The 26,595-nt window shown below is 39.3% G+C and overlaps 1 protein-coding gene across 1 annotated transcript in view; it reads right to left on the bottom strand.

Moving 5' to 3' along the window:
• Positions 1-26,595, bottom strand: part of CPNE4 (copine 4) — a 226,541-nt gene that overhangs the window by 39,560 nt on the left and 160,386 nt on the right. Inside the window, exons 8-10 of the mRNA XM_030444982.1 lie at positions 13,919-14,017; positions 3,365-3,451; positions 2,699-2,758 (exon numbers count right to left, since the gene is read on the bottom strand). Of these exons, the coding sequence (XP_030300842.1) occupies positions 2,699-2,758; positions 3,365-3,451; positions 13,919-14,017 (246 nt within the window). The remainder of the gene's footprint in view (positions 1-2,698; positions 2,759-3,364; positions 3,452-13,918; positions 14,018-26,595) is intronic.

Below are 26,595 nucleotides of genomic sequence, written 5' to 3'. Positions count from 1 at the left end.
CCTACATAGCCTGGATTTCCTACTGCATCTGTCATCAATGAATCAGTCTGCCCAGTACCACGACCTGCCTGAGAGAGAATCTCTCCAATAATCTTTCTATTGCAATGTCTTTTATGTATGTCATGCATCCTCTCTGCTGTATTTCTTAAAGTGATGAAAATGTCTTCTGACTACAGACCCATTTGCACTGCCAAGTTCTGAACACTTCTTCAGCAGCGGGGAATGCTGCCTGATAAGAGATACAGCATTTTGCAATAAGCAGTGCATAAAAGTACCACACTGGAATCAGCAGTATTGATCTCTATATATGAAAGCTTCTTGATAAATGGTTTTAAAGTGAAGGAAAAGTTTGCTTTCATTTTTCAGAGAGATTCTTTCTAACCACAAACTATGTTCCTACAAAAGATGTATAAGTTATCCCGACAGCACAGCATGATGCTACCAAAGCCTTCATTAGTGCCATAAATTAGCAGGTACATCATAATACAACTTTTTGTTACCAGATGTATGCTTAGTATCCCAGTTTCCCTCCCTCACTAAGAGCTCTTTCAAATCACAGTTGTATCATACTGCCTGTACACAGCATGAACTCAACTGAAATGTCATTAATATTAAGACAACAACAATATATATATATCAGGAGAGTTTAGAACCATTCCAGATTCATTCCAGTTAAAAGAAATGGAAATCTGGGAAGGTGAAATGAATAGGCCTCCTCTCTTTCAGTGGTCTGAATTAGCCAGATTAGGACTATGTGAAAAGGGGATTATTTGACGTGCGTAGAAAGCAAGGGAGCATTAAATATCTCCCCTCTAGGCTGCACCTTCTTGCTTCAGTGCCCACTGGAGAATCTCTGATACATTTCTGGGAACAGCAGCATGGCCCACAACCAGTCTGTGCTGTCACCACTGGTGCAACTGAGGCAGGAGGGAGTAAAATCTGCAGTCAGCTTGTGATGATATTTAGATAGAACCACTGGGTCATGCATGAACAGAGCTACAGGCACAGAGCCACACACAATGGGTTCCCTGGAGTCCATGTAGGTTGAAAACTGACAGTGCTGAGTTCATACAATTCTGTGGCTGGTGGATTTACCATTGAGGTCAACAGGGATATCTGTCGTTCATTGTACTGGGGATCTTTTGTTTCCTTTATGACCTCCTTGCCTGACTTTGCAGATGAGTTCACCTGTTTCCTATTAACAATGGTTTTGCTTCACTTCAGTAAAACGAAATACTAAAATAGTAAAATATAGTAGAAGGAATACTATCCATTTTCAACACAAGTTTTCAACTTGTGGTTCGCAGCCTACTAGAAAAGAAAAAGCTGGGTAAGGTAGAGAGGTAATTACACAGGACGCTTTGCTTGAGAGAAGACAACTATAAAGATCTTTGTCCACTACAGCAGTTATTTACTTAAAAAGTAGAAACAGGGTCTTCAGTTCTGTGTGGTTTTGAAATGTAATGGCAAGGTGCATGTTTTACACCTCAAAGAGTTGATTTGTACACAAGAGGACAACCCACCACTGTCTATAGCTGCTGCTGTGGCTAGAGCTTCCTGTTGGGACAAAATAAACCTTTATGTTAAATCTTCTTCAGAAAATGAAGGCTTGTCTAGAAAAATGAAATGGAACATTTCAGCAATATCCAGTGTCTGACACTTGATACCTGGGAGTAACAGAGTAGGGTGCTACAGGAAGAGATCTCCAGTAGAAGAGTATTACCTTGGAGCATTAGATTTTATCCCTATAACTGGCATAAAATTACAAGTCACATGAATCAGACTAGAACTGAGCCACAAGCTGCATTTCTATGCTATGGGTAATATTAGTATTTTCCATTATTTCATTTTATTTCACAGATTCAAAATACAATTAAATGTTTCTAAAAATTATTATATGGAAATGCAAAATATTGTATTTCTGTGTATGGAGAGCTCTGCAAATCATTTCATCCCATGTTCCTTGAACTGAATAGCTTCTGGATTTGGTCTACATCACAAACATAACCCCCTGTACTGTCATCTTACTTTTTGTAGCTATGGCTGAGGTATGAAACATCAGCATTTGTCCGAGACTGACAGTGACAGATGCCAGGCTGGACTGTCCCTCTGCCTGTAACTTTCTTTGTGGTACTGTTAGAGGGAAAACATCTTGCTTTAATGGAGGACAAATTCTGGAAAGGAAAACTGGACCATAGGACTGATGAACATTGACGTTAGACTGACATCTAATATTTAAGGAGCTAAAAGCAGCTGAGATGAAATTCTACACTGTGACACAGTCTCAGCACAGGAATTTATTTACAATTCTTGTGAACAAACTGAGGCTCAGAAGCCAAAGGCTAGGCAGTACTGTCACAGGGGATAATTTAGTTCCTTAGCTTTTGCAAGTAGGTGCAGGTCAAGTGGAACTAGTGGGACTACAGCAGCTTAGCTTCTCACCCCTGTATGAGGTTATCTTTAGCTTTTGCAACACGACTGAAAAATTGCTGAAAAAGGTAAAAGTAAATTCGCTCATGCAACAACAGTCCTACTGAATTGGCACAGTTCTACTCTCTGGCCCTAATATACTTTGCAAGAAAACCTTAATAACAGAACAAGGAATAGCATATAAGAATCACTTATCTGTGAAAGTAATAAGTTAGTATCTAAGGATATTGCCTTTCTTCAAAACAAATTAGAAAAGAAAGGTACTTACTGTAAACTGTATTTGGCAGCCTCCCATGATATAATCTAAGAAAGAATGCATCTTGTGGATCTGCATACAAGAAGGCAAGACATTCAAATTAGCCGTGTACCACTAAAACACTAGAGAATTACCTGAAGAAAAGTAGATTGGAAGGAGGGAAGGGACCAGCTCAAAATAAGGTAAAGGCAGAAAGTATTAAATACAGTTTGAGACAGAAACCAAAATAAATTAAAAAAAAGAGAAAATAATAAAATTCTAAAACTAGAGAAAGGAAAATTCACATGAAAAGTAGAACCAAGCTCTGCTTCTTCTCAGTTGGAACTCAGTGGAAATTTTGCTATTTGCTTAGGAGGAACAACAGGAAATTTGTAGAATAGATGGGAAGATTGGAAGCAAAGCACAAAAAAGGCCAATTGGCAAGCCTGCAGGTTTAATATTGCCCACTCCATTGCAAAACAGCAAGTACAAGGCAAGAGGAATGAAAGATGAGAGCTGAGGACACTCTGCTTACTTTTGGGATTTAAGTCCCTGTCTTTACTTTTTCCAAGTGATCAATTTCTATTGCTGCTCCCCAGGCAGTTCTACTTTGTTATCTGTTTCCAAACACTGTTAAAATGTATCATCACTGAGAACTTAGTAAAAGAGACCCAACCAAAGAGAAAAACACCTGTTTACCTTGCACTGGTTAAGTATGACGATGCCTGAGTTCTTGTAATTCTTCTTCTTTGCTTTGTACTTGGGGTTAATGCATTCCCATTGTACCTGTGAAAAACAGCAGTCACTGCTTGAAGGAGAATTTCTGCACAAAATGAATGAATAACAAAATGACACTGTCTGATTTCCATATCTGACCAAATCCAATTGAATGAGGGTGCATGCAGAGGAAAAAATGAAAACTGTTAACTATGCAGAAAATTATCTTTATAGAAAAAGGCCCAGTGCAAACATCTGTCTTTGAACCCATACATATGGACACAGCAAGAAGAGAGATACCAGATTTGTGTGTTATCTTTCGGTCTTGCAGGTTCAGCTGTTACTTAAGCAAGACTGAGGATCTTTTGAGATCATTTAAGAGGAAAAGAAAGGGGGGACTTCACACAAATGAAAATACAGGAGGGAGCAGCGTGATACTTTGTATTAACTACAAAACTAGCTAAGCAGTATCACTGGTGTTTTGTATTTAACTCATAATAGGAGAAATTCTGATCAGAGATCATTTCCCTTTCTTTTGAAAGAGAGCAATTATTTCTCCTTCAAATCTGACAGCAAAATCAAAAGGTAAGAAAATCACTAAAATTGCACAAAGATGCAGTTAGCTGATTACTGATCAGATAAACTAATCCTAAGAACATATTAAACTCTTTTGAAAATGTCTGATTAGTTTTATCTAGAAATACTCAATTTTACAGTGAAATAGTCCTATTTTATTAGTGAAATAAGTTGTCTTGTTCCCATCATAACATCTCTCAGAGCCTAACTGATTTCCATTTCAGATGTTCTGCCCTCTTCTGATTGCAGGTAGATTGATAAGGTCAAGTTTTCAGACCCTGACCTCTACTGTCTACAATTTTATTTATGCCTCTTACTACAGGAGTAAAAAGTACATTTGTACATGCAAGTATCCACTGGCATTTGAAAATTCAGGTTCCTATCTGTAATGTGTTATTAATATGGTTTAAAAGATTGCATTTTCTTTCAGGGAGGTATTTTTCAAATCTTAAGAGAAAACGTGATGTTTAGCAACATAAAGATTATATGTCCAATAAGAATCAGGATAACCTATTACCAAGAAATCCCTGTTATGACATTTTGAAATGCAATGTATCTGTCTTAAGAATTACAGTATTTTGACCGTAGTGAGGACCTTCATAAGTGTTACTCTGTCTGTAATGAAGACTTTCATATGGGGTCTGTCTAAGCAAAACATTTGAGCATATACAGCTATTTCTACCTTATGCACAGCCTCAGAATTTCATCAAGCTTCAAACCATTCCCTTACAGCAATTATTTGGATATCTCTGAAGCATTTAAAGCTTAAAGCTTTTGTGAAATGTCAAAAAAGGGAAGGCTTTGGAGCAATATGAGACCCTTTCTGTGCAAGGGAGGAGGAGCATTTTCATCACTGTGTTACTGGAGACAAGTGGCAGAATGAAGAGTGTGAGAAGACAAAATATAATCCAACTGTAGGAAGCACACCTGCCTGTTCTCCCAGTTAGCCTACAACTCAATTATTTGTCTTGTGAAATGAATTTTCCAGCTGAGAAAACAGGCAGACACAGGCCCACATGTTCAGGGGAAATCCTCCATAAACATTTTTCTCTACTCAAGAGAAGCAGATGGGCTCAGAAAATAAATACCATTCTATTCAAGTAAAGGGAACACTCTGTGACAGAATGCTAGAGTGTAATAAGCTTGTATTTGGGAAAGCAACCTGACAGAGAGGCAAAAGCACTGCCCACTCACATCTTGAGATGCTGCTGCTGTCTGGCAAAATGGTTTAGCATACAGTTGTCTCCAAACTTCCTGGAAACATTCCTACAGAGAAACTGGGCTGTGTATATATTATAAAGAACCTGAAATTTAACAAATAGAGACAAAAAGTGGGAGGCAGGTTTTGTGTTCCTTTCTTTGATAATAAACTGTTTTGGAGAGACCTCATTGCTTCCCCTGAATGGCCAAGGTGCACTTCCTTAATTTTATCACCGTCCAACATAAACACTTTTTAATGCATATGTTTAAACAAGGCCTGACCCGTATGAACCCTCACACTGTGCACACAATTCCTCTTCTCAGGAAAAGGATTATTTAAGCCTGATACATTATGCTCATGTAACTGGTCTATGGAAGAAATTTACACCATATATGGATCAAAGTGGCATAAAATATGACTTCAGGGGACAAAAATCTATGCCTGTGGTCAGACTCTCAGATTCTCTGTGCCAACCATAAAATGCAGCTAGGAATGTTCACCTGTTTTTGTGATGTATTTTGAGATGTACAGACAGCAATCTTCAGCTACCATCTAAAGGTCATTAACATATGCTATGTGCAAGTCACTAAAATGTAATTGACTCATGTGAAAAATAAAACAAAGGAAAAAACAGACTATCAAATTCCTGGATACTAGGAAAACAAAGAACAACAATTTTGCACTTATTAAATCTGCAGATGTGATAGCATAAAGAAGGGAAGGGAAGAGAAAGGAAGAGGAGAAGACATTAGGAAGAAGTCTTTTCCTAATTCACAGGCTTAGAAGACTATTAAGACAGTTTTGCATAAAACTCTCAACCTTCACTTACCCACCAAGATCCAGTTCTGACTGTGGCAGTTCCCCCAGTTTGAGCTGAAGATGTGACAAGCATCATTGGAAGGAAATGCCCTGTACAAGCCTTGTCATATCTCCAGCTCTACTAAATTGAACAGAGTTCAGAATACACCTCTAGGCAGGTAAGTAATAATGGAAAACAATATATTTCAAATATTTTGCTTGTACTGTGAGTTCAAGCTCACTTTTCAGTCTGTTTCTACATTCCCTAATATTGATTTGGTATCTAATGTTGTGTTTTATTAATGAATTTTTGTCTCCTAAATTAACTCTTCAATTAAGAGAATGCAAGAGTCTTCAATCTGACACTAATGATAAACATTGTTAAGTTTAGATTCATCATCATGAAAGTCACTTTCTCTGACTGCTTGGTAGCTCTGGGCTGTGCAAGCTGTTCCCCTACCAAACATCACAGCGAATCTGAAAGAGGAATCAATCATTTAAACTGTCTCCCACTAGTTCAAGTACTGTTGCAAATGTTGGTAATGAACCTGGGGACTATACTGCTTTGGTGTTTCTTTCATATCCCAAAATTTAAACCAGCATGTGGTGAATTTCTGAATGTAAAACAAATTCCATGCAGTTATTCTTCTATGCTAGTCAGGGAACCAGTGCTGATAATGCTAATAATGCTCTTGTTGCTGTAATGAGGAGACACAGGTCCTTCAATGGGAGATGTAACTCTGCTATCTTCTCAAACATCCTTACCCCTTCTCTTACCAAACCTTCAGAAGAAAAGAGCAAACGGTGCAAGACCCCAGGCTGCATGCCAGCGATGAGAAGTGGAGGAAAGTGTAGGCAGCCACTGTAGAATTGAAAAATGAACTGTATGTGGCTACCAAGGGCACAAGCTATTTAGAGAAAGAAATAAAGGTGTTAGAAGAGTTTCATGTACACTAAAGAAAGAGAAATCATGATGTACAGCACGTGATTTCTCTGGGACATTGTGCTTGCACACTGGGACATTGTGTGGACCTGAGAGGAAAGGGCTAGAGAGCTATGGCAAAGCTTGAGTTATCATTAGCATGTTCTCTTGCCTTTCCTGCCATTCTTTTGTTTCTCTCTTGGTCCTTCATGTACAGCTGTTGCAATAAATTGCAGAGTTTGTAAATGACAAAAAAGGAATCATGGTTTAATGGGAACAAGGTGAAAAAACTCAATCAATAGCAGGCATTATCCCTTTCTGATGCTTCAAGAAAAGCAAGTAATTTTTAAGTGAATTGCAGCTTCTCCTGCCTGAAAGGCTGGTTTACTTCTGCTGTCCCTTCAGGCAATGGTTTTTTTCATCCTTCTGCCCCAGAAAGATATCCACCACAGGAGAAGACCTGTTTTTAATCACTGTCAGATGTTTCCTCTGGAAACTTGCACCTGGTGAATGAAGTGAAAATCAAAGTGTTACTTGTTTCCTCAGCCAAGACCTTCTGCCTCACCCATGCTCCTGAGGTTGCACCATTGTTTGCCTGATCACATGGATGTGGGAGGTGCCTGACACGGCTGCAGCATCCTCTGAGGCCTTTGTTGCCCTCACTGGGTCAGCAGCAGCTGCTGCTGTTGTAGACAGTCCTGGGTCGAACTGCCTGTCTCCTGATAAAAAACAGACATGGAATTGTCCACTGGTGTCAGTAAACTTCTTGGCACATTACAAAAGGCTTAAAGGTCTCATCCACGCTCAGCTATTTGAAGATCAGCCTGATGCAAAGCCCAAGACTTAGGAAGACAGTTTGCTATCTGGAAAACAGGGGAACCCAGCTTAGATCCTCTCAGGATCCCATCCTATCTTGTGCACCTCAGCAGCCCTCCTACAATCCCTAGAAAGTTGTGGGAATGTCAGTGGAGGTGGGTTTCCTCCTCTCCTTTCCCTTTTGATTTTGTAGAGAAACATGTCCATTTTTCCATAATACAAGAACAGATTTTTCCCTTGCATAACTCCCATGCTGCTCACAGATCCATGTGGTTTATGTTTCTGTGCTTTTAAAAAAAAAATTACCTTTTCCTAATCAGTGAAGGATTCTCCCTTGAACAGTGAAAAGCTTTTATAGTTTTTGAACTTTTACCAAGCTTTTCTAATCTTGTTTTCAAATGTTTCATAGGTTAATATTTAGAACACCTTATAAAACTGCTACTGTACACACATATTTAAAATATATATTGTACATAGATTTGGGGAAAATCCTAAGAATACAATAAAGTATTTCATAGTATTTTACTAAGAATAAAATGACAGTCACAAATACAAATGAACTTGCTTGTACTGTGTTTTATTATATCAAGATTATGGTGAAGGAGTAAATGATGGCTTTTGGAATGGTGGAAAATATTATATAGAAGGCTTAGAAATGCCCTCCTCAGATGTGCGTTTGAGCCACAGGATGTCTCTGTGCCATTCCTTATTGGTGGTCAGCATGAAACCAGGCCATGTCAGGATGTAAGCCTGTGACAACAAGGTGGTTATTACAGAACAGAAACACACACCAAGCTATTATCCTGAGGCTGTTGATAATCAAGAGGTCTTCTTAAACAGCACAAATTAATTTCACCTGTACCACCAACTGAAGACCAACAAACTTTTCCATTCTTCAGAACTTTCAGTCATTGAGAAGCAACTGTCACTCTTAAGGAGCCATTTAAGACAAGTCAATCTCACCCAGGACCTGCCACATTTAGGAAAGAAATTCATAAACTACTCATGCCATTCCTGGTCAAAACAGGTGATCAATCATTCAGAGAAGGGATCTTCTTCCTTCACACATTATTAGTTCCATTACTAGCAAGCTGCCAGTGCCAGATTCACAACATTTATCTAAATGATGCCTGGTCTCAAACAGAAATTTACAAGAAATATCAAAGTGGAAACAAGGCAGCAAGCCAAATACAAAATCATCTGGTCAGAGGCTGACAGAACTAGGGATAATCAGTACCCAGCCCAGGGATAGAGTTGATGCAGTCTTAAAAGCACCATCCCCTCCTTTAAGTGGGTGATACATATCCATTCTGACCATCTCAAGTGGTACTTTAGCAGCTGATAGATTGGCTGTGACAATGAGGCTACACAGGTAAAAAAGCAGAAAAGCCAAAGCCCAGCTTGAAATCGGTATGGCTCCAGCTGTCAAAAATAACAAAAAAATGTTTCTACAAATATATAAGCAACAAAAAAAGGATTAAGGAGAATCTATACCCTTCACTGGATACAGAGGGAAACATGGTGGTTATCAAGGATGAGGATAAGGCTGAGGTACTTAGGGGTTTGCCTCAGTCCTTAGTAGAAGGACCAGTTATTTGCTACTTACCAAGTCCCCTAAGATGGGTGATGGAGATGGGGGGCATTTTGAAGCCCCCATAATCCAAGAGGAGTCAGTGACCACCTGGCTATCAACCTGCTGTACTACTTAGACATACACAAATCTATGGGAACACATGGGATGCACTCAAGGGCACTGAGGAAGCTGGCAGCAGTACTCACCAAGCCACTTTTCATCCTTTACCAGCAGTCCTGGCTAACTGAGAAAGTCCCAGCAGAATGGAGATTGTCCCTTCTACAGGAAGGGCAGGAAGGGCAGTCCAGGGAACTACAGGCCTGTTAGGTGACCTCAGTGACAGGTAAGGTTATGGAGCAGGAGCTGGGCAAACAGGTGATCAGGCCCAGTCAGCACAGACTCGTGAAAGGCAGGTCCTGCTTGACCAAACTAATCTCCCTCTATGACAAGGTGATCTGTTCAGTGAATGAGGGAAAGTGGGTGTTTTTTGCCTGGGCTTTAGTAAAGCCTTCACTTTCTCACAGCGTTCTCCTGGAGAAAAAGCTACATATGACTTAGACTGGTACACTCTTTGCTGGGTAAAGAACTGGCTGGTTGGCCAGATCCAAGAGTTCAGGTAAATGAATTTATATCCATCTAGTGGCCAGCCACAAGTGCTGTTCCCTAGCACGCAGTATTGGGGTCAGGTCTGTTTAATAACTTCTATGGATGAGGAGATTGAGACCACCATCAGTAAATTTACAGATGACATTAGGCTAGACATTAGGAAGAAGTACTTTAGTGTGAGGGTGGTGAGACACTGGAACAAGTTGTCCAGGGAAGCTGTGGATGTCTTCTCGCTGGAAGTGTTAAGTGATAGATTGGATGGAGCTTTGATCCACCTGGTCTAGTGGGAGGTGTCCCTGATGATGGCAGGGGGGTTAGAACAGGATTATTTTTAAGGTTCCTTACAGCCCAAACCGTTCTATGATATGAGTCTATGACACTAAGCTGGGAGGGAGTGTTGATCTGCTTGAGGGTAGAAAGGCTCTACAGAGGGAACAGAAAGGGCTGATTCAGTAGTCTGAGGACAACTGTATGAGATATAAGCAGGCCAAGTGTTGGGTCCTGTACTTGGGTCACAAAACAGCCATGCAAAGCTTTCCAGTGTGGCTGAAAAGCTGCTTGGCAGAAAAGGACCTGGGGGTGCTGAATGACATATGGCTGAATATAAGCCAGCAGAAGCCAGAAGAAGGCCAATGGCATCCTGGCTTGTATCAGAAATACCGTGGCAGCAGGACTGGAGGAATAATTGTCTCCCTGTACTTGGTGATGGTAAGGCCAGACCTCAAGTACTGTGTTCAGTTTTGAGCCTCCCACTACTCGAAAGACATTGAAGTGCTGAAGCTAGTCCAGAGAAAAGTAACAAAGCTGGCAAAAGGTCTGGAGAACAAGTCATGAAGAATGTTTGAGGGAACTGGTGTTTTTCAGTATAGAGAAAATAAGGTTCAGGGAAGACCTTATTGCTCTCTACAATGATCTGAAAGGCTGTAGGGAGGTGGGACTTGGTCTCTTCTCCTTGTAAAAAGCAACAGGACAAGAGGAAATGGTTTCAAGTTGCAACAGAGATGTTTATTTTAGACATTAGAGGAAATTTCTTCACTTGAAAGTGTTAGTAAACACTGGAATGTGCTGCCCAGAGAGGTGGTTGAATCACGATCCCTCGAGGTGTTTAATAGGCATAGATGTGGTACTTAGGAACATTGTTCAGATGTGGTGGAGTTAGGTTAATGGTTGTACTCAATGACTTTAAGGGTCTTTTCCAACCAGAAGGGTTCTGTGACTCTGTGAGACTCTTTACCTTGTAGCCAAGAGGAGGAGGTTGAAGAATGGGTCAGAATACTCAATTAAAATACTCAATTAAAAACACAATTAAAAGCCAACTTTGAGACCCTTACCAACTTCTCCAGAGATTAGCTGAGTTGATGAAATAGTGAAAAGTACTGATACTTCACAGATGACACTCAGTTTTTCCTGCTTACCAGCACAAACTACTCTGTTACCCCTAATCTTATTGTTTATTGCTTTACTGACAACTTGTGAAACTGGTAACAACTAATACAGACATTGCTGATGGGATGAGGGTCAGATGTGTCATTGATGTAGCCGCCTTTAACATTGCATAGATTTGCAGCTGCTACTTAAGGAGAGTTCCTAGATCTTCTATCAGTGGTAAGTGTTCCCTCCTATTCTCTCTAGTTGCCTGGGAAGTGAAAAGCCCTGGTTGACAATCACTAGAGTTTTGATTATCTTTTGACAGGACTATAAAACTATGTGCTGACCATAAAATCTACTGCACAAAAGAAAATATAGCCAGAATAAAAAGTTTCATTGTGCCTCCTGGCAACTCAAACAGGAATGTCAGTCCTGAGTTCTGCTCCTTACACTGGCTTCCAAAGAATCTGAGATAAAATTCCAGGTCTTGGTCCTCATCTTTGACACTCGTTGTGATGCTGTGTGGAAAGAATACTTAATGTCATGCCCAGGTTGAAGGATGTAGGTGGCAGTTTTATTCCTCTGACTGAAAGGAGTGCCACATGGAAACCAGAAAATTCTGTGGTCTGAGGCTATGAAAAAGTCTCTTCTAGGAATAAAGGACTATGTCTAACTCACTCCTATCCTCACCCACATATAATTATATTTCTCAGATGTGGCCTTACTAGAAATACATAGCTACAACATCCACTTAAGGGCAAACCACCTTCTTTCTCCTCAATTCCCTCAAGGTTACTAGCTCCACTTCATAAACACTCCATTGCACATTCTTTTTCTTTATGGAGAGTAAAACTGAAGGAAAAACTGACAAATGCTTATCACATTACTTAATGCTGCACACAAGACATTAAGATAAACTATGCCCTAAGATGTATTTATGAGGTCCACAGCTAGTTGCATATATTGCCCTTGGCAGCGAATAGTTATTTCTGGAGAATACAGAAAAAGGAGATAGGATGAGGGAGAGACAGACAGACAGAAGGAGAGAGAAACAGGGGCAGGGAATAGGAAATTATTCTCTGGCTCCAGCTAGGTGAAAAGTGAGGTGGTCTCCCACATTAGTGCTCACTGAATCCTGCTTTCATCAAGTGCAAGAGCCAGCTAGCATGTGATTGTATATTTCTGTGCAATATTTATTAGCCAGTTAAATTAATTAATACCTTAGCAAGACAAAGGTTCAGGCACCTAGAGCATTGTGTAACATTAAAACATTCCTGCATGATAACCTTGTCAACCTGAAAAAAGAACTTACTAATGACTATACTAACTTCTTATGCCTCTGAAAGACTTGATAATTCTTTTTGCTAGCTTAGGATAAAAAGAGCACACTGCTCTCCATCATAATAATGAATATATAATTTATCCTTCACAACCACTCCTGGCACTCCATACTGCAAGTCTCTTGTCTTGGCCAATAAGCTGTCTGTTTGTGGGACTGTGATGCTCTTCTGAAGATGTTTACATTGGAAATTCATACACCTCTGACCATTCTCACACAGTTCCTTCCCCAGCCACAGGTAGTTGTAAACAAAATTAGAGTGTTGTCACATCACTAAATCTGTTTACCTTGCTAGGTAGCTTCCATTTCCACTGAAATTCAGTTTCATTTAAGTTTTGATCCTCTAAATCAGTTTGAGAGAACAAAACAGGGTTTCATTTACACTCAGGTTCCCCTCAGAAGTTATGCACATTGGGTTAACATATGACTGATATGTATCAACAATATTTTACACTCATAAGCAATATTTGCTAAATTCTGGGTTGTTCCAAGAACATGAATAGAATATACCTAGAAGAATCGTAAAACTTATTGAGCTACGAAATACCCTGCCTGCTAACCATTTATTAAACACCTTTTGACTCCTGGTTAGCTTTATATTAATACATTATAAAGAGAATCCTACTATAAAGCCCAAAAAATCTTATTAGACATTTGTCTTTGGTTGAAGCAGTGAATTCAACATTTTTACCCATCTCAGAGAATTTATCAAAAATAAATGAGAATTTCTGGAACAAGATATTCCAAATAATTTATCATATTCAACAATTATGATCAACTTCAATTTGAAAAGATCACACTGATATAAAGAAGAGAAATCAATAAGCTAACAATTTGTGTTTCCTTTGGGACTCTAATTCATGAGATATTTAGGAAACTGATTAGTGTCATCACGATGAGTTTAAGTTAAAGATGGCAGTATTGAACACAGCATATGAAAAATGGAGAAGGATGGAGAATTTCATCTCATCTAACACAGGCCTTTTTACCAGTAGGAAAATGCCCTGAGCACCCAGATTTGCATCTGCTTTGCTGTAACAGCATCTCAGAGAAACCATGTGCTTGGGCTCAAAGGAACTAAATCTTAGCAGAAAGAAATGTCTGTATAATGTGACCTAGAAAAAGACCCTAAGTATTTCAGGCATGGAAATACAGGAAAAGCTGCTTTACACATTTTCAGATTATCACATCCAGACAATAGTAAAACCTATGGGAGAGAGTAATACTAACTTCTGAGGGATGATGAGGCAATGTCACTTGCTTTGTTACAAGATTATCTGAGGAACACTGCTCTACAAAGCTTAGATATTGAGATTTCTTGGGTGGTTTCCACTCACCTGTCTTCCTTCCATAGCTCCTCGCATTTCCTTGAAAGTCGACATAAATTCTCCAATGAAGTCATGCTTTCCATTGGAATCCCAATCCCAAACTATGCACTGAGCGGCAAAGTGGAAAAGAAGAAAATAGTACATTTTATTTCAGATACAAAATAGGGTTTATTAAAAATTACCACAGGAGAAATTATGGCATGCATCGGGTGGAAAGTTTTATCTAGAAGGTAATCCCAAGACATATTAAAAACATATTCTTGTCCAGATCAAAATGAAATGACAAACTGGAATCTCGACACAGCTTGTTACTCTGTGTTATGGAGTTGGCTGATGAAAGCAAGTTCACGTATTTTAGAAAGAAAGGATTCCATGACTCCTGCCTTTTTGCTAGGTATAAAAAATACAGGATTATGTCTATTTGCATGTTCATGGTCAAATGGTGTCCTGAATTGAGTGACTTACCTCACTGAAGTGCTTTGCAAATATAAATTAATATTCAAACACATGGTGCTCTGGGCAAACATCTACCACTCTTGTTTTTACAAGTGAAGGTGAGACAATATTACAGAGATAATTTTCTGAAATGGCTTTGATTTTATACATGTTAGTGTTTGGTGCCCATATCTTGACTGTTTTGCAGTGCTGCTCACCAGTGACTATTCAAACCAAACCTCATAGGTTGTTATTCCTAAATTCGTGTATAAACACGAATAGCTCAAAGAGCTTGAGCTGTATTTAATTTTACAGACATTGCTAATTAAAATTTAGCTAGCCAAGGCTGAAGCAGATAGCAAAACCCACATGCTTTACTAAATGCTAATTTTACAACTTGTCCAAAGACAACAAATATTCTCACAGTTCTGAAGAACAAAATAAATTCTGCCTCATGGTCTCCCTGGATAAAGCTCACATACACTGACAGAATCAGAAGGCCTCTCCTGAAAATGTCCTGCTACAATTTGTTGGTGGGGTTTTTTGGTTTGTTTTCTTTTTTTGTTTGGTTTTTTTTGTTTTGTTTTTTTAAATGTGGGGGGGGGGCTTCCTATGTTCCTTTTTCATAGGCAACTGTAAACAAAGAGAGTGAGTTTCTGGAGTTTCTGGTTCTGATGGTGATAATGCTACCTGGAACAAAATCAGACATAGTATTTCCATCACTAGCAGCCCCAGAGAACCCTTTATTATGAAACCATCACTGATAATCACTCTATGCTTATTATCAAGAGCAATTTTTAGATGAGCAGGTAACAAAAAAAAAAAATCAAAGAAAAAAATTTTTTTCATACAGCTTGAAACAGCTTAATTTTCTTTTTCTATGAAATTTCTTGTTAATATAAATTATTCAATTGTTATTGAAATTAATTTGTAAATATTTCATGAAAAAATCGATTTCACAGATGAAGCATGACTTAAAACAATAGTTTTTTCTGTAATGACTGTGAGAATTATTTAAGTAACACTAAGTTAAAAGGTTTCTCAAAATGCCATAGCAAACCTGATTAAAAAGTGAAGAAAGTCTAGTCTTACTAATCCTGGAAACTTAAAAAAAAAAACAAAGCAAAAAAAGTTTTCTTGAAACAACAGCTATTTCAGAAAGAAAACAAACTTTTTTGTGAAAATTTCCAACCATATTTATTTTTCAGATTCCGTCTCCAGGAAAAGGTACTTTGAAAAACTTCTCTTAGGATGTCAACTCTGACGAAGACAGAAAAACACTGAGTACAGATTTGTGGTTGGAATTTTAACTGGAGATGAGCAAATTAAATTACATTTAAAACATCCACCCAAAAGGATACAACTGCTTGTTTCTTTCAAGCTTGAGGTTTTCTAACTTTAGCTTTCAGAGAGCCAGATGGTACTTTAAACTTTATATTGGCTTCACGGAAAAGACAAACAATTGCAGTATTATCTCAGTGCCGTTTGCACAATTAAAGCTAAGGGAGGGAGTTCCTGCAAGTGCATCCATTATGACTTTTTTTTTTTTTCTTTTTCAGTTTCACATCTGGCCATGGGAATTAATTGTTACTCTCTGAAAAACACATTCTACACAACAATGATTCTGTATTTCAGCTGTATGTGAAAAGTATTTCTGAAAACATAAATAGGGGTCCAGAAGTTTCTATAAAGACCCACTCAGACAGATATAATAACCAGGGAAGGACCTTTGTAAATAATCCAGAATCAAGTAAAGCCCAGAGATGATAAAAAAAAAAAAGTTATGTCCCTGTGAAGTATTTTGAAGTTTATAGGTTTTGGTGTTTGGGTTTTCTTCTGTTTTGTATGTTTGTTTGGTTGGTTTTGGGTTTTGTGGGTTTTTTGTTTGGTTGGTTTTGGGGGTTGTTTTTGTTGGTTTTGTTTGGTTTTGGGTTTTTCTGTTTGTTTGTTTGTTTGTTTTTACAGAGGCCCTATGTGCTTTAAAAATCACATTGTCCATAAATCATCCTTTATCTTCAGGCAAACCTTAATGTGTTCTTTGGCTCTATACTCCTGCAGGCTGCTTAAGCAGACAATTAATGGTATACCAACACTCTGTTACAAGTATCATTAATTTAAGGAGGCTTTCCATACCCTTAATTTTAAACACTGGTAAATTGGTGTTCTGGTAAGTGGTGAAAAATTCAGCCTCCCACCTACTGCGTGCAAATTCTAATGGTGGAAAACTTCGATCTAATTCTGCATGGTAAGGGAATAGTGCCTACTGGGATGATGAAGAACTTCTTCAACCCCGAAGCCCTTGAGTATGGTCCTTCCTCCTACCCCAAAATACCTGCTCACTGCAGGGAGAGGGAACACTGCTTCATGACCTCTCAAGGAAAGGCACTATGCCTCCTAGAGCTAGCCAGCAGGTTCAGTTAAGAGGACCTCAGAGGATCACTTCTGGGTATCCACATCTTCATTCTTTCAGCCTTTCTAGTAAATGATGCAAAATAAAATATTTTCTTTTGGGCTGTAATCAAACTTTTCACTAGAGAAAGGAGGCAGAAAGAAAAAAGATTTTTTTTTCTCTTTTTTTTATAAATCCATCCAGGTGGATGCAGATGGAAATTTTCACTGGTTTTATTCCTGTTCAAATTTTTCACCAAGTGTAGATTTTGAGAATATTCTCAGTAGAAAGGGCACATCTGAGCAACATACAAGGAAAATTGCATTGGCGCTGGAGCTACAAAAGCACAGATTTTCCTGGATGAATGTCCTAATGCTTGCCAGAAGATGACAGAAAACTCACTTGCAAAATTTCATATTTTAATTATATTTCACAAGATTATAATCTGGACCTGATACTGATGTTCTGTGATGTGACGATGCCTAGATAAGAAAAAAAAAGACAATCTCTCTACCCAGTATCTCCCACGGAGTGAAGCAGTTGTCCTATGGTAATTCAGCAGTAAAAAAAGTTCCTATCTCAGATCCAGACTATATGACCCAAACTGAAGCATTTTTAAAAAAATTTAATTTCCATGCTCTGATTTGAGAGAAGTGGTGTTCCAAGTCTCAGTATGAGAGTCAGACTGCTTTCACTGAGCAAAATTCTTGCACAGTTGTCATAAAATTATTCTTCCCATGCTCACCATCCTACCTAGCTTTAATCAATAGAAGAACTAAGCAAGGGAAAAGATTACTTAAGTATGTGTTCGTGTGGGGGTGTCTGTAGGTACTGAGATTATTTTCCCTTTATACCTTTGGGGAAAAGCTTCAAGTGATTTGTCCCCATTAGGCTGTCATGATGAGAGAATGACTATACACAGAGCCTCTAGGCAGGAGCAATAGAGAGACTTGTAACTTAACCATGCAATTTATGAACCAGCCCAAAACATGTTCTGAAGGTTAGTTGTAAAAGACAGGATTTAGTCATGAGGCTCACTGCCAATCTGGAGGCAGCTGACAGCCAGATCATGGAAATGTACTTCTTGAAAATAATCCATTTAATTTTGCCTCAGCTGGCAAGACACTGCAGATTATAGCATGCACAAAGCCAGGAAAAACTGGAGTATTCTCAGTCTTGCCAGCCTGAGTTTCTCCAGCTCTACGTACGCTCAAAGTCCAATTATGAAATGATAGCATGGCTTGTGTCATCTCATACAGCCCTGGACAGCTCTCCTGACAACATAAGAGGTTACTTTACTTAAAACACTCACTTATTTGCAACCAAAAGATACCAGCTTGGGTGGGAGAGAAGACTAACCCTTGGTTCATGGTCCAGCTGCTCTATGCTACCAGGAGAACAAAAAAGACAGAAAAGATGAGGAGCCTTGAGGAGCTTTTGTAGTCCCTTGAATAGCAGACTCTCTGCACTGATCTGGCTCTGATGAAGGTGAGATCCTAATCCACACATTGCATTAAAAAGGAGATTTCTCTGTGTGTTTTTACTTCAGTGTGAGTCCCCTGAAACTCAGTAAGGAGTGGAAGGGATACCTTTCAAGGAAGAGAATTGTATTTGTCCATTAATTGCCTGTAGTCCTTAGCTATGTGAATGGTACTTAACAAGAATGGTTTAATTTCTGATCAGAAATTGCCTTGGATGGCTTTTCCTGGCATTTTTGTGAAACAAGGCATCTTGTGGCTAGGTACATTTTTATACCTGCTCATTTTTATACCTGAATATAATAAATCAAAGGCCAGTCAGTTGTAAAATCCTTACCATTCAACTCAGAACTAGACTTGCCAGAAAAAAAAAAAACAACCCTCAAAAAAATTTACTTGATCATCAAAGTGATTTTTCTGGAACAGTCTGTCTCTCATCATGGTTGTTATTGCTTGATAACGAAGTAAACCTACTGCTGTACCTCCCTGAAGTATATGTACCCCACGTGGAATACTTCAAAGAAGGTCTTTTAATAGGAAGGCCTTTATCCACTACCTGTTCTTCCCACTTGGTTATGAGAAAAACTATGGAAAACCTTCAGTACAAAAGCTAAAGCTAAAGTGCTTCACATTATCCTGCTTCTGTAGTCGGGGTGTTCTAAGGCTAAATTCTACACTGTACACATGAAAACCCTGGGCTATATGCTGTATATGAAATTATTCACTGTTCTGTTTGTTTGTTTGTTGTTTGATTTTTTTTCATCCAAGTTGGTCATCAGAGTTTTCTCTTTTCTCCAGTTGTGCTTTTCCACAAAGTTAAAATAAACTTTTCATGGCTCTTTTCAAATTTCTTCTGAACTTGGGCTGAAGTGAGAGTACAGTGAACCAGCTGAAATGAACCAATGTTTCTTGCAAGCCTCTCAGTGGCTAAAGTTAAGTCTTCTTTAGAGCACTGTAGATAAAATATTTGAACTTTTTCCTCTCAGAAAGATTAACTCATTTCTTCAAAATAAACTACTCAAAAAGACCCCTACACTGATGGGGGGAAAAGAGGTCATACTCTACACTATTAGGCTATGTGCAGCCTCTCTGAAGCCACTCCAGAAGCAATTTCCAAAGTTTTCTTCTTGACTACCGAGCCTCATTCTTTTGAAAACTAAATCTTCTGCTCTGCTGAATCTGACTGGACTAATTCTCATCAGTCCACTAGCACAAGTGAGCTTGTTCTGTAAGAATTTGGTGACCTCTTGGCTCCATTGCAGATAATCAGACTTTTCCTAATAACCTCATCAAGTTCCAGGATTCCACAAATACCTCTGTGCCTCCATTACATGGATGGTGGTAAATGATATGTCAAAGGTTGAGGGCTTGCACTGGATTCATATAATTTGCCTATTGAAGAAGACTTGAGACAGACACTCACTGATAGCTTTTACTGGGTTAATGGTATTCAGCATTCCCTTCAACATGATGCAGTGGGAGTAACACCCGAGACACAATCAAAACACACACACAAAAAGGATCTTCTTGTGGATTTAAACACATGGGAAGTTTGGTTTTAAAATTATCTGCTTGGGCAAAAAGAATGATAGGACAGAAAATTTTATTTTTCTACAAATAGTGGCAGGTCCTCTGAGTTGAGATCAGAGTGAGTGAGTCATTTTATTGAGGGCTGTGATATGACACCAGCCTGAGCCTATTCCACTTCTTACCAAATTAAAGCAGGGGCTGTTTACAGAACCATCACCACCCAGCCAATCTCTCTACACCATCACTGTAGATTTGAGCACGTTGGCAGTAGCTCAGCACTGATGGGAAGCCTCACAGTTGGATGTTGCCTCTTCTTGACAGCTCCCAGCATGTAAGAACCATCAGGATCATTTCAAAACCCATTAGTTAAAACCACAGCTTGTTGATTACTCTTATTTGTCTTACAATGGTGCCTAGCAGCCTCAAACATAGATCTTTTGCCCTGGTTAGTGCTGACAAATGAATCTCAGACATATGCCTCTGAAACAGAGAAATATGCTATAATAGGTTACATCATTTAAAGGACAAATTATAACTGGATTTTCAGTGACTCTGTAGGTTTTGATACTAACAGGATAAACAAGCTTCTACTTTGAAGTCACGGGTTTATGCAATAAAATCCCTAGCATATATACAAGAAACTGTGCAGTTAGTTGTCAGGTTCAACAGACTTATTTGTGCACTGGCCTAAAACAGAAGGCCATGTAATTGTAATGCATGCCTATAATTTACTATAGATTACACTTTCTTTATATTAAGGGCAAAGAACACTATGTTAATTACAATTCTTTTTTTAAACTTCCTCATGCAAAACACCCCTAGCAACTTAATATGCAGCATAGAAATGGGACAAATTTTAAGTATGCTGCTTGTATTCAGGAAGACTTAGCAGTCCAACAAATGAGAAAGTAGGTTGGAGCATTTTTAAAATAAATATAAAATTGTGACTTTCCATCTCAGATTCCTGTTCCTGAGCCTATGTTTTTGGCCTAGCAATCTGAAATATAGTGTGCAACATTTTCCACATTTGATATTTGGTATTTGATATTTGATATTTGGGTTAGGAACTGGCTGGAGGGCCGGGCCCAGAGAGTGGTGGTGAACGGGGCTGCATCCAGTTGGCGGCCGGTCACTAGTGGTGTCCCCCAGGGATCAGTGTTGGGCCCAGTTCTGTTTAATATCTTTATCGACGACTTAGACGAAGGGATTGAGTCCATCATCAGCAAATTTGCAGATGACACCAAGCTGGGAGGAAGTGTGGACCAACTCGAAGGCAGGAGGGCTCTGCAGAGGGACCTGGACAGACTAGAGAGCTCGGCCGATTCCAACGGGATGAGGTTCAACAAGGCCAAGTGCCGGGTCCTGCACTTTGGCCACAACAACCCCATGCAGCGGTACAGGCTGGGGACAGAGTGGCTGGAGAGCAGCCAGGCAGAAAGGGACCTGGGAGTCTGCATCGACAAGAAACTGAACATGAGCCAGCAGTGTGCCCAGGTGGCCAAGAAGGCCAATGGCATCCTGGCCTGTATCAAAAACAGCGTCACCAGCAGGTCCAGGGAGGTGATTCTGCCCCTGTACTCAGCGCTGGTTAGGCCACACCTCGAGTACTGTGTCCAGTTCTGGGCCCCTCAGTTTAAGAAGGATGTAGAGGTCCTGGAACAGGTCCAAAGGAGGGCAACCAGGCTGGTGAAGGGACTCGAGCACAGGCCCTATGAGGAGAGGCTGAGAGAGCTGGGGCTGTTCAGCCTGAAGAAGAGGAGGCTCAGGGGAGACCTCATTGCTGTCTACAACTACCTGAAAGGAGGCTGTAGCAAGGTGGGAACTGGACTCTTTTCACAGATGACCATCAACAAGACAAGAGGACACAGTCTTAAGTTGTGCCAGGGGAGGTTTAGGTTAGATATTAGAAAGAATTTCTTCACGGAGCGGGTGATCAGGCTATGGAATGGACTGCCCGGTGAGGTGGCAGATTCTCCGTCCCTGGAGACATTTAAAAAAAGACTGGATGTGGCACTCAGTGCCATGGTCTAGCAACTGCTCCGGTGGGTCAAGGGTTGGACTAGATGATCTCTGAGGTCCCTTCCAACCCGGCTAATTCTATGATTCTATGATTCTATGATTCTATGATTCTATGATATGATAAACACACACATGCAAAATCAAAACAGAAAAAACTCCTGCAAACACTACCCTAAGGCTCCTGTTGTGAGATTATCAATATATCTCAGGTAGTTTTCTCTATTAGCTTCTCCTTTTAGTTCAGTCTGTTCTGTTCCCACACAAAAGAATCTGTCTTAAAATATTGTGTGAGAGGTGATAAACTACTGTACTGACTCAGCAGTGCCTCCTCTCATTACCAACATATATCTGAGATTTCTGCTCATCTAACTAACTAACAATTCCCTGCATACCAAAAAAAAAAAAAGGCACTGCTCACCCCCAGGCCTCTCTGATGTACCTACTGGAGAAGCTGCAAGCACAGCAGTGGAATTTACCATAATTCATGGCTGAATATGAAAAAGCTCTGAGACAGAACTCTATCCACTTCCCACTGTCTACTCTCAGTTCCTAAAAAAAGCTCAAGTTAACTTCATCTTGAACTCTGAAAGTTAGCAGATAAAAATCAGCCATTTCCTTGCATCTAGAGCAGGAAAGGAGATGGCAATACTTTGGAGAAAGAGTACAAAATGCTCTTCCCTACCAGAGAAAAATGAATGTCCCCAAAGAAGCACCTGTAATAATGATGGATGCTTATACACAGTGACTGATTACACTGTTCTTTCTGTTGGCCATCAGAGGAGGAGTTTATTACAAGGCTCTTGGATAGCATTCCAGAAGAATAACCTGGCAAACAGCATTAGGTTTAATGGCCCTGAACTGGTGACTCTGTATGATACCACGTGGTAAACATCAATGGTGGTGAATCTTCCCATTTACAGGAAATTTATAAAACTGATACCTGGAAAGGTCTCAAATATGGAACTTTTTTAGGATGAAGTGAATAAGAGATCAAGGAATGTGAAGCAAATGTTCACTAAAACAATATTCTAAACCATGTTACCTACACAAAATGAAGAGATGAAATATTTAGATTTCCAGATTAATAGAGACACAGATCTTAGGTCACTATAAGTGAGATGGCTGAAGCAACATAACAGGTCAAGGAAAAAGGATAAACCTAAGTTTAATGTAAGGGGAAAGGTCTGAGAATAAAGATCACAGTTCCTTGTTTCATATTCTTGTTGGTTTTTTTTAAATCCATCCTTCTCCTGCATTTTGCACTTGTTACAGCAGTCATCAGTGGCTGTAAATGATGTCATTTCTGTTCTGTTTTTAATTTTGTTGAGCTTCAGTTAGTGCATTCACACAGACACACTGTTGCTTCAAGGTGAACCCTCCACATATCTCCTCTTGATTAGTACACAGATTATGTACTTAAAAACAGAACCTCCAGAATTTTTTTTCAGCACTGCTTTAGGTAAGCTTTGTGGTGACAGCATTATCTCTTGTGCTGTACTTAGTCTTGAATTCATGTACTGTATGGATGCTGAAAGCATCTCCTTGAAGAATCTTAAACCCTGCACTGCCACAAGCTCCCGCGGCGATGTCTCAGCAAAGATTTCCAGTAAGAGTTAAATTAAGATCATGACGTGGTGTCTGGATCTTTCAAAAAAGATTACATATCAGCCAAATAGCAGATATTTTTCTACATCTTGGAAGCTTACGAACAAGCTACATAGTGAAACAGTAATGCTATTGACGTATACCACATTTTTTATATAACTGCTCAGATTATTTTTTTAAAATTCACACACAGTAAACTAGTTTTTGGTTTTTGTTCTTGTGCTGGGTAGAAAATAAGACTTTAATAGATTACATTAACTAACTGTCTAAATCTAGACAGACTTTCTTTCCTATTTGTATTCCCACTGTACCTATTAAAGTGTTTAATAAATGTTCTCAATAACTGGGAGTTCCCAGTAACTGCTCTATATTTTCTGGATTTATCTCTTTCTGTAACAGCAGATGTGGTGCTTTGTATATGCAAACATACTGTATGGTGGGCTGGAAACTTCAGGATGAGCTTATTAGGAAAACTGGAACATGCATAGGGAACTCCAGCATTTGCCAATCAGGCTTGTTTTCCAAGATCTCTCAAAAATGAGGAAGAAACAGACTGGAAACCCAAGGTGCGTAGCACCACTGTTACTTTAGATGACTTGCAATCCTGAGGGCATGGGCATATATGGATGGGCTGAACACAGCATTGTCTTCTGAAGGTACATCTTGTAAAGGTAAGGGCAAGATAAGGGAAGGGAGAAAAATCTGTCAGAAAACATGTTACAGAAAATGGAATCATTGAGCTTTCCACATGGGTCAGATTACCTAGAAACCAGATGAAAGCCTAAGCCCTGTGAGGTAATTGGGTGCTTTGCTATAGCATCTGGTGAGACCAGATTCTTCCCCTATTGAGGAGACACTGTGGAATAAATATATTCACTATAATGTAGCAAATAGTTCCACATTAATGTAAATAATATAGAATAAATTTATAATATAGATTGTTATAGTATTACATATATAATATGTCTATGAAGTCCACACCAATAATTAAAACAATGTATTAATTTTGCTGTCTATGGATCCTTCCTTGCTTCTTGAGCAAGCAAACCATGTTATGTAAACACTGACTCATGAGGGAACTCAGCTACATACACTGGAACTAAAAGAAGGAACCTGACAGCTTTCTGTATGTGCAATGACATTTCTGAGACAAACAGTCTGTTGCACACAGAGAGCTCTAGAAAGTAGCTGCCTTAAATCACTATTGTGACTTTTTTGCCAAATATGCAAAGCAGGGTAAACAGTAATTTATTTGATTAATTTTGTCTCCCTCCCTCTTCTGAACCATCTGCAAATAGATGATGATTTCAGTGAAATGATGTATTTACTCTGAAGAGCTTCTGTGCTTATCCTGTTTCTCACTTGTGAGCAATTTGTAAAGAGTCAAACTTTGTTACAAAACAACCTCAATAAAATTTTTACATGCTCACAATGGTGTAAAATTAAGAGCCCAAAGCACCCAGAACTAGTGGTGAAAAGCCCAACATTGAGGTTTTTAGGAAGGAAAACCCCATTCAAATTCTGTTTCTTGGCACATTTTCTGGTGAGAAGGAAAGCTAATGTTCTTTAGTATCAGATTTATCTTTGGGATTTCTCGGTTTCCATTGAACTATCACATTTTTAACAGATACTTTGCAGTTCTGAAAGAAATTCCATAACCAGCCACCTTTCCTCCTTCAAAATAAGGAAATAAGTTTTAACACCAAAACAAGAAACCAACACACGTCTATCATCAGTGGCACATGAATGAGACAGCAGAAATACATCTTCACCCTACCTGAAAGAGCCAAGATTTTGGCAAAAGATACTAGTGAAGACAGACACTCTGAGCAGGACTGTGGCTGGCAATGACATGAATTGAGTGAGGCCTCAAGGAATAGGGATACAGGGGGAGTGGCTCACCACAGGATGACTCTCCAGATTCAGGATGGGATCACAGCTTGCTGCAAAAAAAAAATAAATCTGTGCTGCATCTCCAAGTGCTGCTGATGCATCTGAGATGTGCCAAAATACTTCTTCAAAGGACAAGAGAGCTGACCCCGTTTACTGGCCTGATTCCAGCACAAGCAATTAAATTTCTACCATCTCAACAACCCCTGCAGTTCCAGCTGGAGCACTGTTATTTGCTGCTTCCTGGCCTGAAGTGTCGCAGAGTGTTTCTTTGTGCTGCTTTTGAGAAGTTCACTCCAGAGATGGCTGCCTAACAGCACTGGATGAAGTCTTGCTCACATGCAAAACCTTGCAATTGTTGTATTGAGAGCAATTAAAAGCCCAGACTGTCACTATTTATTGTTCCATCATCATCTCTCAAGAGTTCTGAAGAAAATGTAGGTCTGTAGTCCCTTTTGTGACTGAAGATGACTAAGTTGTGAAGAGCAACTTAAAATACTTAACACTCCTGTGGCATTACAGCATAGAAGAATAAAATGAAAACACCTGAACATATCTTCCCCTTTTAAATTTCCTTCTCTGCACCATGAATCAGTTCCCAGGGTGATGAGATTAAATGAAAGAAAATGGTTAACTGCCTGTGAATTTTCTGTAAAAATAACACACACACACCCCCCTGCATATTTCAATATGGCTGCTCTCAAGTAAAATCTGCCCATTAACACATCCCAGACTGAGCAAGGCTGCAAGGTAGAAGGGAGTAAATTAGCACTGTTAGCATGCTGGACTATTTTTATAGCGTACATAATCAGCAAACATTTTTTGAAAAAATCAGCAATGCCTGTTACTTCTGGGTTTAGCAGAGGGCTTGGGTGATATGAGAATGCAAAGAACTGCAGCATTTGGAAAAATGAGAATTTCAGTAAAGAGTGCAGCTAGGACTGTAAAACCAAACTTACAATAGCTGAGGTCTATGTTTATACTTCAAATACACAGTGGATAGTACCAGCGCTCGGGTATCTAAGCACCTTCTCTGAATATGCAATCAGGTACTCACATTGCATAAATGACCAAAATTATGCTATGAATAACTGGAGGTGAATTAAAAGAGGCCTGATTAAAACTGAGCTGATAATTCATTCCCTAATGTCAACATTTTGTCAGATTAATGTGCAATTTCTTTTACATTCAGGAAAATGATGTAGGTGTGGGCATTCTTTCACTACTCTGCTAGGTTAATTACAAAGCTATCGTTAAATAATTACCAATGGAAGATGAAGCAGAATCAAATATTTAATTCAATGTAATTATAACCCCTATTTCTCCCTAATGTGGGTGAT

The sequence above is a fragment of the Calypte anna genome, chromosome 2 (assembly GCF_003957555.1).
Source record: "Calypte anna isolate BGI_N300 chromosome 2, bCalAnn1_v1.p, whole genome shotgun sequence".
Lineage (NCBI taxonomy): Eukaryota > Metazoa > Chordata > Aves > Apodiformes > Trochilidae > Calypte > Calypte anna.
This window is presented reverse-complemented; position numbering and strand designations above follow the sequence as displayed.